At 40.3% G+C, this 18,313-nt stretch overlaps 1 protein-coding gene across 5 annotated transcripts in view; it reads right to left on the bottom strand.

The window, feature by feature from the left end:
• ntrk3b (neurotrophic tyrosine kinase, receptor, type 3b) overlaps positions 1 to 18,313 on the bottom strand; it is a 180,625-nt gene that overhangs the window by 122,673 nt on the left and 39,639 nt on the right. For all 5 annotated transcript variants that reach the window (XM_062441058.1, XM_062441110.1, XM_062441082.1 and 2 more), the window contains exon 3: positions 15,045 to 15,116. In XM_062441058.1, coding sequence (XP_062297042.1) covers positions 15,045 to 15,116 — 72 coding nt within the window. The remainder of the gene's footprint in view (positions 1 to 15,044; positions 15,117 to 18,313) is intronic.

Genomic DNA, 18,313 nt, shown 5'->3' with positions numbered 1-18,313 from the left:
TGAAAATTATCACTCACTCGAGCTATCTCATCTCAGTGTCCGGGATATCAAACTCAAATGCAGGGTTTTTTTCTCTGAAATGTACAAGCTAGTTTGAACATCAATAGCCATCTAGACTGTAAAACTGTTTGATGTGGGTTCTCAATAATCTGTACACGCTCTGCAGGCTTTGAGGACACACTCCTCTTTATCGCATTTTAAATGTTGTCATTATGATAACATACACACACGCTACTACTAATCAACCATAAACAATTTGCAAAAACACCTTTTAATATGGCATGTTGCACAGTAAGATCATTACTGAAACTGTGAAATTCAAGGACTCAGGACTGCAACTATCGCTTATTTCCACTATCAATTTAGCTGCCAATTATCTTCTTAATTAATCAATTATTCAGTGTATAAAATGTCTGAAGATAGTGAATGCCTGTTCTAATTTTCTAAAGCCCAAGGTGCCATCTGCAGATTGTTTGTTTTGTTCTACTAAAAGTCACAAACCCAAAGATATTAAAGATAATTATCACATAAGCAGCAAATAAAGTTGTTAGAAATAAATCACTTCAAGGATCGATTGATTACCAAATGTGTTCTGAATTAATTTTCCATCATTAACTAAACAATAGATTATTTTACCTCTATTAAGAACAAATTATTTTTTTGCACTTTGCATCATTAAAGCTGAAATCTGTGATTTCTGTGAATCTTCAGAGCAGTAGTGTGAAGACGAAAAACAGACTGCAACTCCACTGCTCCAAACAGCCATCTTATCATCCTCCCTGGATACACAGGGGGAAAAGAAAACGTATTTCCTTTTTCACATTATCATAGTCGGTCTCCTCTATCTGTCTCTGTCACAGGGAAATCAGCCCTCCGCCACACTCACACAGCACCACACAGCAACAGTGTGCTAGAGGCCAGAGGCTCCATTCAGAGGCCAGGCGGCGGAGCCACAAGGCTGGGGAGAAAAGGCCCGATCCTCAGCCCCTTGTGGCACAGTAAACAGCAATCTGCACTGCTGAAATCCTCATCCCATTGTCCAAACATATCTGAGGGGTTTCTCACCAGTGTCGTTTGATTGACATCATCTGTGTCGGAGGGCTTGGCTCTGTGTACACCGAATGTCAGGCCTCAGCCAGACAACTGTCTGTCAGCTCACAGGTTGCTGAGTGAGTGGTGAGCGCTGAGGGAGGAGCAGAGAGAGGAGGGAAGAAGGGAGGCCAGGGAAAAGTGCTGCCTCAGGAATCAGAGAACCTCATCTGGCCTGCGGGATTTGGCTGCCTCAAAGAAAAGCTGCTGTTGCTGTTGCTGTTGCTGCTGCTGCTGCTCCAGCATTTAGTCTCAGGCACTGACAGACACACAGCTAGCTAACACTGGGAGAGTGGAGCATGATGACACTGCATGTTCGACCCCTACACCGCAACTTGAAAGCACTCCAGCATCTTGGCTAAGAGGACGGAGCACCGCAGACAAGCTCTTGCACACTGCCTAAAACCAATCCTTCACTGAGATGAAAGCAACTATTTTTAGCTGCTCTGTCAACTCAGGTAAAGAATATGTTGTCTCGCCTCGATCATTTTTTTTTTCTTCCTCCCTTTGGTTCCTCAACACTCAACAGATCAAAAGCGACATCAGGAAAGCAAAGGCAGCAAGGTGAGGATGCAGTGAACTGTCGGTGGGAGGTTTGAACTTGAGGCGGTAGGAGAAAGCTCAGTGTTACAATCGCTATCGATCCAGTGACGCCAGTTGACATGGCCTCCCTTGAGACTGAATGTCCTGCACTGCAGATTAACTGAGGCCATTATTCCTGTGGCTCACCACGACCCACAACCACCCACCGCCGTCTCAGGACCAGCACAGCCGTCATAAAGCATTAGGCTCTGTTAGATTGCTGTGATTATGGATGTAAAGATCGCCCGCACGGCCCAGCTACTCTGTCTCTCAGAATGGGCCTCGAGGTGAAGGCCTCCTTCTCTCTTAGTAGTGCTTTCATACCTAATTTCTCTTGCTCGCTCTCCCTGTCGTTATCTTCAGCAGCCAATGTCTCACAGTTTCTATTTCTGACTTTCCCATCTCTCTTTCTCTGTCTGTCTCCTGTCTTCTTTCACACCCTTCTTTTTGTCACCCACTTTCCAGGATTGGTTAGAGCCTCTCTCTGTCTCTCTGTGTCTTTTGATCAGGTTTCTTCTCTCTGCGATTTTCTCTCATTAGCTCAGTCCTGCAATCTCCTATCAAAATTTGACTCTGTGTCATATAACAGTCATTAGAGGACAGCGCTTCATGAGCAATGCATTGCTATACAATGTTCATGCAAAATATGCCCGGGCATTTCATAGCCATACATCACTCCCACATCAATTTGTCAGGACGTTGACTGAGTGAAGCTAGAAGAGTAATTAAAACTACAAAGCAACACTGAGAAACGCACACACTTAAATACACACTGGTAGCTTATTTCCATCTAGTAATTTGGCCTTAAAAATGCATTAAGTGAATTTTGAGCAAAACAAGGTAGAAACAGTCCCCCGAAACAAACCCACAGCAATAAATCTTGAGCTTATTAAAGGATTGCAGTTTCCTATGGCTTGGATCTTATTTTCAAAGGTTTGGACATTGCTTCAGCAGTCTCACTGTACTCACTGAAGTAGTTTTGTTCTGAGCAGTGCAAGAAACACAAGTGGTCATATCAGCTTTAAACAAACCCCCTAGTTATCTAGACCTATGTGGAAGAGAAAACAAAGGCAAACAGTAGAATTATCTTCAGTTTCCTGACAGAACGTTTGGGTCAACGTTGAACTACTGTATGCTGTAGCTGTGCAGCTGTGCAAACTTTCCAAGAAAAGATATTAGTGACATTAAATTTGTGCTTACTTTATTTTTTTTACCTCAAAATTAAGTAAATGATATGGTTCAACTGTTGGCGAGTATTCATCGTGTTTTTTTATGCTATCATATTTAATTTTAGAAATGTTGTGTTCCCAGATATGAATCTCAAGTAATTTGGTGAAGAGTGTTGTCAAAACCAATAAAAAAGGATGGCCAAACTGATGAAAATAAGATCTAGTTTTTAAAACACAAGATTATCCACTAAAGGTAGAGTCAGTGATTCTGGAGAAAGCTTGTTCAATACAGACCCCCCACTCCAAGTCTGTTGCTGTCATGTTTAGTGGAGCGTAATCTGAGCAGGCAGCTGTTTAAATCACAGAAATATCCAGCTGTATATGTTTTGGACTTACTGAACTGCATCAATGAATCAATAAATACAAACACTGTCGATTTCTTCCTGTGGAGCCAACATCCCATCTATTTTGCTTCAGTAAATTTCTGCTGTCAGTCAGCCTGGTGAAGCTAGTTTGTCCAGCCGCTGTCTTTTTATTTTTCACACTCGTGATAATGTTTGAGGGAAACAGAAGTGACTGCAACTGACACATAGCTCTGGTTTCCACCATATTTCACTTTTGGTTGTCGCCATGGCAATGCGCGTGAATGCCATGAATGTGAGGGGGCAGAGCATCTGAAGGAGAACAAAAGGAGTGGTATATGTGTTTGTGTGTTAAGTTCAAATGTCAACTTCTTTCTTCTTCTTCTGTCTTTCTTCAGAATGACTAACTCTATCTTTAACATCTTATGGCACTATTCTGCACCTCAAGTACAAATCTTATCGTGTCGCAAGAGAAGGTTAGGTCAGCTAACTACTGAGAAAAATATCAGGGTCTTTTTATTTTGCTAGATGTTCAACTTCCTTTAAAAGTCACTTGTTTAGTTCATTCTGGGCAGACAGCAGACAATCACTGCATATTATACTGGTGTAGGGTGGATTTGAGTATAAAACTCATTTATCTTTTACATGAGTAGTTATTGAACAATTTCTCCCCGAAAAAAGTCTTTATTTGAACAACCACAATACAATATAAAAAATGTTCCTGTGTCTGGAACAAATGTTGCAATTTATTGTCTAAATCCAAAAGGAAATAGGAAGGAACCACTTGTGTCTATTTTGTGGCTAGCAACTAAGAATTTCTAACAATAGTGACAGACTAACACATATCAAGTTATACTATGAGTGTGCTAAATTAATTATCTATCTGCAGAATACAGACTACAGACACATCACGCCCACACGGTAAAAGCCCTAATATGTTCCAACTTGGACCTGAGGATAGACAGCAGTAATTTCATAAGAAAACCTCACGCCTATGGATTAGGGTTAGACGAGATGAAGTATAATTTGAAGTATATGTATTAGGGTGGGCATGCCAACACGCTTTACAACCTTGCTGTATTCTGAGCTTTACTCCCTGAACACTATCCAATCTAAGTTGTGTACAATCTCTGCCTGGCCTCAGAGCTCATTCTATAGATAAATACAACCACTATAGCTCCAGACCATGGACTGATGTGCTCCATTCACAACCAGCGAGAGTCCCACTGGTCAAGCCGTGGCAGATAGTCGGCCGGTGAGCAGCGGAGCGTTTCTCCCTGCAGTCCACACAGCCAGCAGATACCATGCTCCATGACACTACTATCAGAGGGTAGCAAGCCTCCGTGTTAGTGTTTACAGTGAGATTAACCACATGCACATCCAAGCACCAGAGCATAAGGACGGAATGTAAATTTGAACTCAGTATGAATTTATGAATGTGCTGATTCAATTTGAACTGCCTGTTTGCTCTCCCAAACATCTACGTCTGGGAAATAAGGCTTGCTATATGCCCTGTTTAACTGGCACGTCTAATCTGTTAGTGAGTTGCTGAGTTTTTTTTCATCAGAAAGTCCCTTTTTTTCCCCTAACGGAAAAACACATTACCCCTGCTGCATAATGGCAACCAGAGAGCTAAACTGTCTGCATTATCAAACACCAGTTACGTTTACCTGCTATAGCAGAAACAGCACGTCCTATGGTCTGTTTCCCACACTGAAGAGTGATTTCATGTGGTGCATTGTGGGTGGTGAGGTTTTGAAAAATGGCGGGGGCGGTCTACTACGGAATCTAATGTTAGAGGGAGATCCTGAAGTACCCTTCACCTCCCCATCAGCTATCTCTAGCAGTCACATGGCTTCAGGCCTGGCAGAGCAAAGCAGCAGGCCGGCCTGTGGGAGGGAATCAGGTCCACACAACCTTTACCCGCGGAGCAACGCCAACTTCCAATTTAACACTCGGAAAGCGCCCACACAGAGCACAGTGGCAGGAACCATTCTCCGTGAACGCAGCTGAATTACTGTTGATTCAAGGATGGATTCTGCTAGGCAATGCAAATGCAACTATGTGCATCCAGCACCTGTACTGTATATACTATAGAGTGTGCACCCAACTTAATCATGCATTTGTATTATCTGATGGAAAAAGAAGCTCACTGGAATGAACGGAGTTGGTCTCTAAAGGGTACAGCCTGAGTGTAGGAGGAACCCCTCCTCCAGAGCAATGCTAAATTGAGAAAAGACAGGATGAGGAGAAATAAACAGCGGCTATGCATTTCTTAAGGGATCAAAAGTCATGTGATGACTCCCACAGAAGAAAACATTTAAGTTAGCCCACACTACTAGATTCACCATTACAGATTCGAATACGCAGCTAAAAATATATTTTAATGTATTCTATATTAGTGTAATTTCAGAAATCCTAACAGAGAGATAGAAATATTCTCCCCTTGGGAGAATAGTAGTAGATTTTGAATAAAGTAGTAGTAATCGTAAATGACAAGAATTTCTGTGAGTAATTAATCTCACTGATGGATTACGATTTCGGGAAGTGTAATTACCTGATAATGTTAGAGATGTTAATGTGTGCTGTCTATCAAAAAAGATCAGCTGGGTTTCACTCTATATCTGTACCTCAAAAGGTGTTTAATCATAAACAGACATCGTACGACTTTGGTTCAAATCTGCAGTCAAACATTGTAAAATGAAAGTAAACACTCCAAGACACTGACTGACAGACTGAACAGCTCCAGTAATAGTAGGTACAGTACTTGTTAATAAAGGCTATTTAGTTCAACATGGATGGTCTTTCTCTGCTTCATTTTCAGACTGTTACATATAGTAAATTCACCATAAAAGCTCTCCAGTACAATTGAGCATCTCTAATGAAGCTCTTGCGTAGGTTAAGATACAATCTTTGTCATTACTTCCTCACCGATCTCACCAGCTTCTCTAGGTCCAGACTTTTCTAACTACCTCAATTGTGGTAAACTGGGCCCTCCAGTTTTTCCAGGTAAAAAATACATTTTTGATACCCATTTGACAAATGCACCTGTCTAACTTAGTCAGGGTAGCATTATGACTGCAGGACTGGAAAAAGGTCACAAGTTCGGCTGACGAGTCAAGACAGTCACGTTTGGTTGAGATGACCTCGAGCATTACACTGGACGTACTCTCTCTGGGTAAAAACTTCAGCTGACTGCCTTGAGTGTTAATGTGAAATGCTTGACACAGACAATATAACAGGATTTAGCATTCATTTACACCTTGGAGATCACTGTTCTATTTTTATGTGCCTGTGGAAGCGCCAGCCGGATCAGTACCAAGACTGCAGGTGTCATCTGGTGAACCGCTTCCGTTTCATCTCCCAGTCAGCCACCGCCTGAAGTGAGTAGGCTACCTCAAGACTGCAGGAGTAAGTCTTTCAAAAGTACATAGTGGAGGAGGAATAAAAGGAAGTCTATTTTAAAGGAATACTGACAGGATAGCAGAGAATTTAAAAACCTTGACAAGGTAAACAGCGAATAATCAGACTTCTAATTAAAGGTGGTTTCAGGCTAGCCAGCCAGCTGACCCGAGTATGAAAGTGACATTTAGGAAAAAAAGAAAATATAAAAAAACATAACCGGGAAGATTTAATGAGAGAAAGTCTCTCCACTTCCCTCTCCCTGTGGGGAGTGACCTTTGCGACTCCCCAGTGACAACGTTCCCTCCAGATTTATTGGGCCTCTCCCTCGGCTGCACTGGAATAAAGAGAAGAGTTGCCTCACCATCCAGACGCTGACCTTTAATTTGACACAGGCGGGGACAAGCACGAGGCACGACGCCCCGGCCGACTAGAAGCATCAAATAGAAAACTGGACCTAGCAGTGGCAGAAATGAGTTGAAAGCCGAAGACCTTGTAGTGGTGCCTTTGTTGATAGACTTCATTTCCACCAGGTGCTTTGTGTGCAGGATAAATGTGTGTGAATTGAATGTCATAGAGGCAAAGTGTGAACACTGGGTATTCACACCCAGACACATGGAGGGATCAAAGGGAGTAACAGAACAGTGATTGTTGGAATTACACTGACAGGTCTCCACCTAACCAGCAGTTGGCTATTGTTTTATAGTGTTAATCACAGGTACAAGTCACCTTGCCTCATGTTGGAAACAAGTACCAAGTCTGAAAGGAATAGTCAGATATTTGGGAAATACGTTCCTTAATGAAAAAATCAATACCACTCTCTGTCTGGATGCTAAATATGAAGCTACAGCAAGGACACAGTTAGCTTCACATAACAAGCATGGAGGACCAGTTAGCCTGGCTCTGTTCAAAAGTAAATAAAATGCACCTTCCTCTGCATTCTAATGCTAATGAATGAACATGTGATATCTTGTTTGTATCATTTTATTTTGTAAAATATATCAAGTTGTGGTTTTTAAGAGGGGCTGGCAAACTTAGTTTAAGACAAGACTCCAGAAAGTCACTGCACCTCGCCAAGAAATAGTTCTGGCAGTAACTCCCCGTAAAACCATAACTTGTCATCTTTATATCTCATTACTTAACAAATTAAACAAATCAGGTATAACAAGCTTTAGAGATGCTGGTACGTTGATTTGTTGTTTGGACAGAGCTACATGCGCTGGTTCTCCTTGCCTCCACTCTTAATGCTAAGCTAAGCTAACTCTACTTCTCAGCAAATTCTCAAGAAAGCAAATAAATGTACTAATGCTCAGTGGGTTGTGTACCCAAAGTGTCAAACTATTCATTTAAGGTCAAAGCCACAAGCTTTATATGACTATCAGTGAAGCAGGTCAGATTGCGGGAAAGGCTAAAGGCCAAGTACACATAAGAAGAGAAAAACACTGGATGCTGGGAGGGAGTGATACATTTTAAACTGCTGGCACACCCTAACACCTGCATTGTGTGATGATTTTTTAACAGCATGCCTCCTCTGCCTGCCTGACCAAGCAAAGCAAGGTCCTATCATTACTTCTCAGGCGCTTGTGACAAGTAAGACTGAAATGGAGTAGGCTAAAATGAGCAATAAATAATAGCTAACCCAGTAACCATTGCCACGCTGAGATAACACACTTGATTCCTGTTAAATGAGTCTCCACAGCAGTACAAAAAGATGATGCCCAGCAGTTCAATTACTTTGTGAGTGCAGAATATGAGAGATGCTGTCGTGGAAATTGTCTAAAAAAAATTTAACACACAGATGAAATAATACACAAAACACTGCCAGGTTGAAGATTAAACAAATATTATTGTACAATAAGGAGACAGAAAACATACAAAGTGACATCAGCTCATCTCAACAAGCAAACTCTAACCCTAACCCTAACCCAAATTGCCACAAACAAAAACATTTGCATATATACCTATTTATTATCCAAAAGTCATGTCACACAAGGGTCACACATGCACATATGACTGAACCCTCAACGACTGCGTTGCCAAGGAATCTGCACTAACACAGTTCCCGCAGATACATTTACTGTTTATCAGACCAAGAATTAACTAGCCGGCTATTTCTTAACTGTATGCTCAGTGGGTGTCTGGTGTTTAGTAATGGTAAACATTCATTCTGATGAACTAGGCTGAGCCCAGCACAGAGGCTATAGTATATGTAGCTTGGAAAATAGTGACATGGGGCACTGAATTCAATGAATTTACTGTTTATCAGACCATAATTGAAACAAGAACAAGCTAGCTAGCATACTATTTCCTAACTGTGGAATGCAGTCAGTTGAAAGGCCTTTAGTAATGTTAGCTACTTTGCATGGCAGCAAATGAAGGGACTTAATTCACTATGTGTTAATTGTGTCAATCGTATCACTCATGAAGTACAGGTTTTCTAATGCTGTCAAAGTCATTGTTTTTGATAGAAACTGGCAATGGGGTTGAAACTATTCACATAAATTGTACACCCGTCTTGTACCTTTTATAGGTGCATGCTGTTTCCATAAGGGTGTGTCCCTACTAAAGATCTTCAATCTTTCATTGATTAACATTTTAATATGATACATGCTATCCTAATGCATTATGTCAGCTTGTTATGAAATCTATTTTCAATTCATTCCAAGTTAATGTTATGTTCTTTTGTTATTTGTTCAGGTCACAATCATCATTTTACTATATTTTCTCACAACATTTAGAATGTTTTGTATTTTTAGCATTATGATTCTGCAGTAAAGGTCAACCAAAACCTAAACAGTTTAGAAATGCATTCTTCTACCAAACATTGTGCTGTATGTGCCATCCACCAGAGCTGTGCTGAGCTTCTACAACCTAAATGACTGAATAAAAAACTGCCACTTGTAAAGAAAACGTTTTTCTACTCTATTGTATCTGGGTTACGGATGTGATGGCTATAACTTATGAGTTTGTTTTTGTACATTATTCCCTGTGAGAAACATGAATGTAACACTATGCATTTGTGCATAAGCACTGTTTCCATGGGAACCCAGCAATTAAGGCATCTGATGTTCCTTCAAGGCTTTCAGCATACGGAAGTGGGCGTGGTTTCATTTAAACTGGGTTGAAAAAACAAAAGACACCTCTATGAAATGAATGTAAGTGAATGTGTTGTCCTCTCAAGTGTTGGAAATATGACTCTCTCTCTCTCTGTGTGTGTGTGTGTGTGTGTGTGTGTGTGTGTGTGTGTGTGTGTGTGTGTGTGTGTGTGTGTGTGTGTGTGTGTGTGTGTGTGTGTGTGTGTGTGTGCGTGTGTGCGTGTGTGACCTCAGTTAAGAACCTTCTCAGGGGGATTAAAGCTTTCACACAATTACTATTATCTAAAGATGTTTCACAAGAGCTCTTGTCCTTTCTATCTCCATCATCACATTCAGCAATAGAAGTGAGTTCCCACTACCGATCAAATGTCACAGAGAACAAATTTTTTGATACAATGACTGCGGAAAACTGAGCTACATCTGCAGAAACAGCGACAATTGAAGGAGATTTTCTTAAAGGTGTAGGCGAGGAGAGAAATTGTGGGGTAAGAGCTACTTTGCTTTGTTACCGAATCCTTTCTATTTGCCTGGACTAAACCAAGGAGGACCTGGGAAGTTAGAGCATTCATCATACAATGTAGCTGATAATGCCAAAAACAGAGACACACAGCCAAAAGAAAGTCATCTGTTCAACAAGTAGATCATTATCAGCTTTGCTCATATTTCAACTGAATGTAAAACAATCTAAATGAGCATTTATATTTAACAGCCATCTGGTCCTTTTTCATGTTTTTTTTCTGTCAAGCCACTGAAGCAATTTCAATATATCTGTGGTAAAAGTAAAGGACAAACAGAGGGTGGGAAAGAAATGATAAAGAAACGATAAACAACCATATTAATTATACCCACTCAGTCACATTAAAACGAGTTAATTATGTCTGTCTACACCCTTTAGCTGGTCCAGGCCACAGGAGCAGTGATGTAATAAGGCCGCAACCAAAGAATCCAGTCCAACCCACACTAATAGCTACTGATAACTGACTTGCTCAGTGGCAAAATGTAAAACAGCCTAACACTGTTGTCTTAATAATATCAATCCAAGACCTTATTGTCTGTCTGCACACATAAACGTTCCTCACTGGTTCTTTAAACTAATTATACACGCCTCTATATACTGTAGTGTCACATTACAAAATGTCCACTGCATGAACAATCCATAAATTGGGCTCTTTTGTATAATTTAATGGAAAACAGCAGAAAATACACTAGAGCACTAGCACAGACTGATTCTTCTGATAAAATGAAAGCTCTAGATGAGAAAAGCTATCACTGGAAACATACTTATAAGTTCTTTTGTGTCAAATTAAGACGTGGAACTGCTAAGGAAACCATTTTCGTTACTCTTTGGTGGCTGTACGTTATTTCACATGCGTGCAACTAGAAGTCAACAAAGTTAAGCACTCATTAAATGTAGTTCAGGGAGATGAGAGTTGGGCATGCATTGAAATATGGCGTATAGACAATACTGCTTGTTTAGAAGTCTTAAAATATCAGCAGCCCGTGAACTAAATGTGGACTCACTGGCACTCAGTATTGGTGATGTTGCGAAATATTACTGCTTGCTCCTTTATTGTCCCATTATGGTACTTAAGAGGTTGTACGTATGCTGTTTCATCCGTTTCTCCAGCCACAACAATTGGTGAGGAGGGATTTGCTGCTGAGGCTCTGGGGCCACTGAGACAAACACAGTAATATGTTTACTTGATGAGTGTGTCTTCTTTAAGACAGATATCCCACTGAGATGCTTCTAAATTGCCTGACTACAGAAAAGTTTTTCTATTAACATCAATAAAATAACTTTTCAGTCAATAATTTGTCGGTTACATTAGCAAGCACATTTTTCTGACCATATTGAACCAACTATCTTTTGAGATCTAGTTACTCTAACAACCTTCTGAGGGAAAAAAAACTGTTTACATACACTATGAACATGGTAATATTTACTTATATTTACATTGTGAAATGGGATGTATCTGGAGACTATTCATAAAAAATGAAGCAAATAAGAGTGAAAAGGTTTAACCTTCAAACTGCTCTCATCAATATCTTTATTCTACCAATAATCCAATGTAAAAGGTGTTCCTCTGCAGCTCTACAGAGCCTTATAATGTCTTTCAGTTCACCGCTTTGGTTTACTGACCTGCAACTTCACTGTTTTGATGGCTCTAATCACTTCCATTTCCATATGAAGGCAGCTGTTTTTAGTGGGGTGGGGGGGGGGGGGGAGCTCTGATAAACTCATTATAGGCTGCCTGCCCTGTTAGCAACTCCCTTTGATCAAAGTGGAGCATTTAGCTAAAAGGCCAGGTATTTTTCCCAGGAGCTGGTTGAATATTGGACTTACATTCATCAAGCAGACACAAACACGACTCTTAATGAATGTCGATGTTGTTCCGTGTCTGCTGGATATGTTAATATCTGCTAACATGTTCACCATGTCAGCTTTATAAGGTGATGGTATATCAATGCTGTGTTTCTTGACAGCACAACAAAAGGGTCAATAAATACAGGTTTAAGTATACAAATGCGGTTTTATTTGGGCAGTAGCGAGGAGTTCTCTTTGGAGCTATCGGACATGTTATGTTATTAAGAACCTTCACTCACCTTTACTAGCCTATGTAACAACATAACAGCATAGTGCAGTGGTGAAGATGAGGTAGAGGAATAATGCAGAAAATCAATTAATTCCCAGATTGTCCATGACAGTCTTTGTTTCCACTTCGGAGGTGAGACTGGAACAGCAGAGGCAGTCATGGAAAAGAGGCAAGGCGGTAAACGAGTGGCGATACTATATAGATGAAGTGGTGTTACCCTGATGAACTGTCATCATCTTAGGGTTATGTTTTACTAGTGTGTCTGGGTGCAGTGACCTCTGACTCTGATTACTGGCTTCTGCTGGTAGCAGCAGTTGTAGCAGCTGCAGGCTTGGATATGCTGCTTATATAACACAACAGAAAAGCATCATCTAGGTGTTTAAAAAGTAAATACAGCATTAATTTCATGTTTGCTTCTTGCAAGCAAATTAATGCAGAGTGTTGATCAAATATTTGTGGCATGAGTGTATTTGACACAGATTGAACGCTGGAGTATTTGTATTGCCTTGCACAATTTATATTTACCTTCATGTCAATTAGATGATCTCGTCTCCGTTGTCTCAACAGAGAGTTAAGACACCAAACTTAATTTAGGACATATCGACAGCACAGTGGGGTTTTTAAAGAGCTTTATGCGCCAATCTCCTGCTGATTATTACGTCTCTGAGGCTACGGTAAACTGTAAATCAGGTTTATTTTGGGCTCAAATAAAATATAACGTGCCCTTAGAGGTCACCCTATGATGACAGCATTGATTCCTTGATTAGAGTATTTAAGTAGATACACAAAGCTTTAAAAATAGATGAAATATAGCTGAGTTCATTTCTAATGAAGCAGGTACATGATTTAGTCTTAAAGCTTTTAAGCTGCACTTGTGTTTGTTTTTTTTAGCATGTTTTACACAGCATTCTGTTTTTTACTTAGGGAAAGGTCTAAAATGGTGCACTGAATAGTTAATGCTAAAGCTTCTTTTTTTTTTGGTTGAATTATTGCAGTATTACCTCGTATCAATATTTGATAGCATGGCGAGCTACACAAAAAAATGTCACAAATCAAAAGAGCACAAAACATGCACGACACATGCCATAAAACACAGCAGAGGAATATTAACTGAAAAGAGTGTAATTAGGGAGGACGTCACTGTAATTACAGTCAACACATTTAGGGCACATGGGATTAATAATATCTTTACCGCGTGTGATTGAGCCTGTTTTGACCTGAATGTGTGATGAAGAGAATAGCTTCAATTCTCCTCACAAAAGGAGCGACCGGTTCAGCGTCTGATGGCGCAGGGGCTTTGAGCAGACCTGTCTGACACAGACATCAATGAGGTCGGTCTTCTAAGGCTAGACTTAGGCATAATAATTAATCTTGTTTGACATCATCATCCTCAGCGTCACCTAGCAACCGTCCACCTGCCTTAACGAGACCACAATAGAGGTCTGTCTTTGGCTGTCGGGGTGGGGCGCCTTGATGTCGGAAGAATGAAAATGCAGCGGAGGCTAAATGCACTGAAACTCAATTTACACTATTTTATTTAAAACTCAATCAAAAGACTTTTATTAATCATCTTATATTAATTGCTAACCGGAGGTCTGAACATTGCACTCTTATTTAGTGTTACACCACAGGTAAGTACAAAAGGAAAAAGGGGGATCCGTCACCTCCACCTCTGATCTTTCCTTATATCTTTTCTATATTTTAAGTCTACTTTGAGCACCTGACGACAGCACAGCAATTATGTATCTTAAGCAGCAGGATGAGGTGAGAACTTTAAAATCTTTTTATGTGTTTTCAGTAATGTGTTAGCAAATCCATCATCAGGAGAGAAAATTAAAGCTAAGAAAGGATTTCAATAACTTTCATTAAATCTTGATGAGTTTGATTAGCTTTTTCATTCACCCAACTAAAAAAAGAAGAGACGAGCAATACCACCTTTTTAAAAGAGTTACACAAACACACACACACAAGCCAAAATGTGCAGCCAGGGATAAACACACACACACACACACACACGCTCACAAAAAGTCAACTTGTAAGACAACGCACAGTACAGTTAATCTGATAATCAGTATACTCTTCTCTGTCTCTCGGACGGACTCAGTCGACAAACACTGCATTTACTTTAATATTGCCATTATGAGCTATTACTTGCTATCGCTCTGACACACACACACACAGACAGTGCAAAACGCACAGATTCAAGCCTAACAGCAGTCATCTGCAGTAGAAGAGAGAGACTAAAATGCCTCTCAGTCGACAACTGGAAATTGCAAATGGCAGTGTGTTCAGGTAAAAGACTGTGACTGAGTTCCTCACCGTGTTTACTCCTGGAAAATTGGGGAATAACAGGCTGTCATACGCTGACACATCAGCCTTTGTTAAAGAAATTACTTTGCTCTTCGCCCAGCTCTCTGATGCGCGGCCTCCTGGACAAATTGTCCATTTGGCGAGTGCAGTCTAAATGGAACTGCGTCTTCGGCATGTTGCTCTGAAGCACAAAGAACCGGGGCAGATAGGAATCCAATTATCCAAGGCAAATAATGGATGTCTCATTTAAGATGTGCGGCTGTTGCGACAGTAATGGCACCGCCACAATTTTCCTGAAGCCACTCTCTATCAACGACATCATCTTCTGCTCAACAGTAACTCATCTATAGCATATACTGCACGCTGTCAAGTATTACAGATCATAATAAATCTTTTGAAGGCATTGGAAACATGGCTGTCAAAGATAGAATATTTACTCACATGTAGCGTAGGTGTTGGTTCTGAGCAAAAGCTCGAGCCTGGATCACCCTCAGGTTGCAATTCATGATTGTTCTGAAAAGAAAAATGATAAAAAAAAAAACACAGATGAAACCGTGAACAGACCGACACAACAATGACATGTCTTTTCTTCCTGGCGTGGGCACATACAAACACATGCACATAGAAGCACAGTGTTAGGATCATATAACTGCATGTAGGCCATTTTGACTTTTTTTTTACATTTCCCCATTTTTTTTAATTCTTGGTGCATTTCATGGTGTTTGTGCCTCTGCTTCTCTTCTTGATTTTTTTTACTTTATTTGCTCAGATTTTTCAGAAGCTTCACAAGGTTTCTTTCAATATTAAGAGTCCTTCTTTTTAGTCTTTGTCAGTTAGAAAATGTTTATCCATTAGGGCAAAAAGTTAAAAAAAAAAAAAATACAGCAACAGTTAAAATACACTAAATGGTGGTTTCACAGTAAGGAAACGTTACAGAAATGGTAAATTTCATTAATCTACTGCAACCAGTCAGGATATTTTTTGTCTCTTCCAATTCCAACTTCAATTCCAACTTTTACTTCAATCCGCATGTAGACACCCCGGAGCTCAGCTTGAAATAGAAATTCACTTTGAACCGCCATTTGATGAAAGATTTGTGAACTTGTGTGTCTTTACTGTAAAGCGAGTGAAACCACTGATTATGCCGTACATTCTTTCACATCCCTACATTGTGTTAACTTGTATGGAGTAAAATAACTGTGAAATTAAACTAATCCTCATTTTGCAGGGGACCTCGTGGAATCCTCTCAAGGAGTCCTGGAATTCCCAGTGCCCCAGTTTGGGAACCACTGTTCGAGGCTACAATAGTAATGACTTCTAATCGTGTAATCACAGATGTCTCTCTATAAAGAAGTCATTGACATCATCGGTGAGCGCCTCATAACACAGTGTGCTGATTATACCCAGCTGTTGGTGCCAATTAGCTTCCAGGAGCCTGATCACGCCACTGCACTGTTTGACTGGGGATGTGGCGTTTCATCACCCCAAAGGTTCCCAAAGTGGGACTCTGGGTCCTCGAGAACTATCGGAGGAGTTGGCCAGAAAAATGAGTAACAAAAATCTCACTGCCTGGACATTAGCACAACAACAGATGACTGTTGAGCGTGATGAATCTATGTTCAATTCTATGAGAAAGTTAGGAAATCCTGGATCCAATCACATTTGGTTAAAGTAGTAATGGTACATGAAAAACGAATGTCTTTGTGTCATTTAGTTTTCCAAAACTCTCAAAGAGTCAAAAGAAAGGTCAGAACTCTTCATTAAAGCATTTATTTTACCTGAGTGGTGCTTCTGAACTCCAAAGGAGATGAACTATTTATCTTGTCTGACAATTCATTTTGATAGGAAGAAATAAAATATTCACCTGCTATAAATGTGAAATGTTAGATGTGGTAGATGCTAAAAGGCAACTACCTGAAATGATATAAATGTTAGCATACATGTTCTCTTTTGCTAAGCAACAGTTGCATGCCATTCCCCATAGAACCACAAAAGAAAGAAAGCAAATACGTTTATTTCCTGCTACTACAACTATTTGTCTGCCTTGTCTGATTAATGCTTCTAATTAATATTACATTTAATTAGACAAAAGATTTAATATTAATAAACTTTGAGGTTCAGGGCTCTGCTGACTGACTCCAGCATGTCAGAGAGAGAAGAGAGACGAGGCGTGACACGAGACGTGTCAGAGAAAAGTGCTCTAAAGAGAGAAAAGTAGACGGCGAAAACAAAGCTTTTAATCAAGGATGGACACTCTGACCCTGTGTCTAGACAGAAAGCGTAGCGTTAGCAGCATGTTTAGAAGATCAACAGCGAGTGTCTACACAGGAGGCGTTCAGGTACATGGTTAAGTGTAGGTCACCCACGTTTTGGAAGTGCTCAGAGCCCAAAACACAATGACTGTAGCTAAATGTGAAATGAAGGAAATGCTTTCACAGGCAGTTCAAAAATCAGTTTGTCTCATCTATCTGCTCTGAGACTGTGGCGATTGTGAAGTGCCACTGCAGGCAAAGCACAAATCTGTGGAGCAAACATATCCACTCAAATCCAAACTGAAGCCACAGAAAATAGGAATGATCTAAGGCCCAATATGATCGATGCACGTCATTTTAGGTTGAACCTCATTTCATTTTAAAATGCAGCCTCATTTTACTTGAAATGAGAAAAGAACGCGTATTTACTATTTGAGTAGTTAGCCTATTACTTCTATAATCTGTGTATAATAGGATATTTGACTGTATTCATTTTTCAATATGTTGAAGTAGCAGTCAGAGGCCAAAAAAATCTGCCCAGACTGAACAGACACTGCTCTAGTTCCTGTAATGTCATTGTGACTTCAATCTGAAAAGGTTTGTGTATTGAATGATAACGTAAGAATCTATCAGCACAAAAGAAACAGTAATTATATTAAACTAATGACTACAAAGGTGCAGATTCTCCATTTCTCTAATTTGAACTTAATTAGATATAAGAATAAACATATAGTGAATGCCTAGTGAGCTTTTGTCTCTGGAGATTAATGTAACGTTAGATAATGTTATATATTATATTTAACAATTCAATATTTATTTTCATGGATTACTGCAGTTAATAATCACCATCAAACACAGAAGAATGAGCTAAAATGTAAAATGAGGTAATGTAAGCTATCCTAGAGTAACTACGGCTCACTTATCCTTCCACACTGCTAACAGCCCCACAAGGTAACAGGCTTCCCTTGGAAGGCACGACTCCAGTCGGTAGGAGCCAGAGTCCCCAGACAAGGCAGCAGGAGAGAGGCGGTGGTAATGAGAAAAATGCTAATTTGGTGGTGGAGATATTGCACTTGGCCTCCCTGATGAGGGATCAAGGGGATCAGGGGAGAGGCCAGCTCTGACTTTGGAGGGCAAAGGAGAATACGGTTCTCTGCAGAGAGGGGGAAAAAAAACAACAGAAAAATAACAGGAGGTCTGGAGGCAGCAGCTGAGAGAGGAGTGGCGGGGGCGAGAGGAATGTAAAGGATGTGGCCTCATAGTGCAGGGTAGCAAAGCAGGAAAGGAGCGTAACATTGCTCTAAGAAGTGAAGAGATGAGAATTTAAAAAAACCACGAAGCTACAGCAGGGACCCCTAATTCAATTTTCCCTGCTGCTTTTTAGCATTATTTGATCAGTGGCTAAGCAAAGCGAAGGGGATGTTCCACTGGCGTGTGACTGTCGAGAATTAAAAGCTT

Source organism: Scomber scombrus, chromosome 1 (assembly GCF_963691925.1).
Source record: "Scomber scombrus chromosome 1, fScoSco1.1, whole genome shotgun sequence".
Classification (NCBI taxonomy): domain Eukaryota; kingdom Metazoa; phylum Chordata; class Actinopteri; order Scombriformes; family Scombridae; genus Scomber; species Scomber scombrus.
This window is presented reverse-complemented; position numbering and strand designations above follow the sequence as displayed.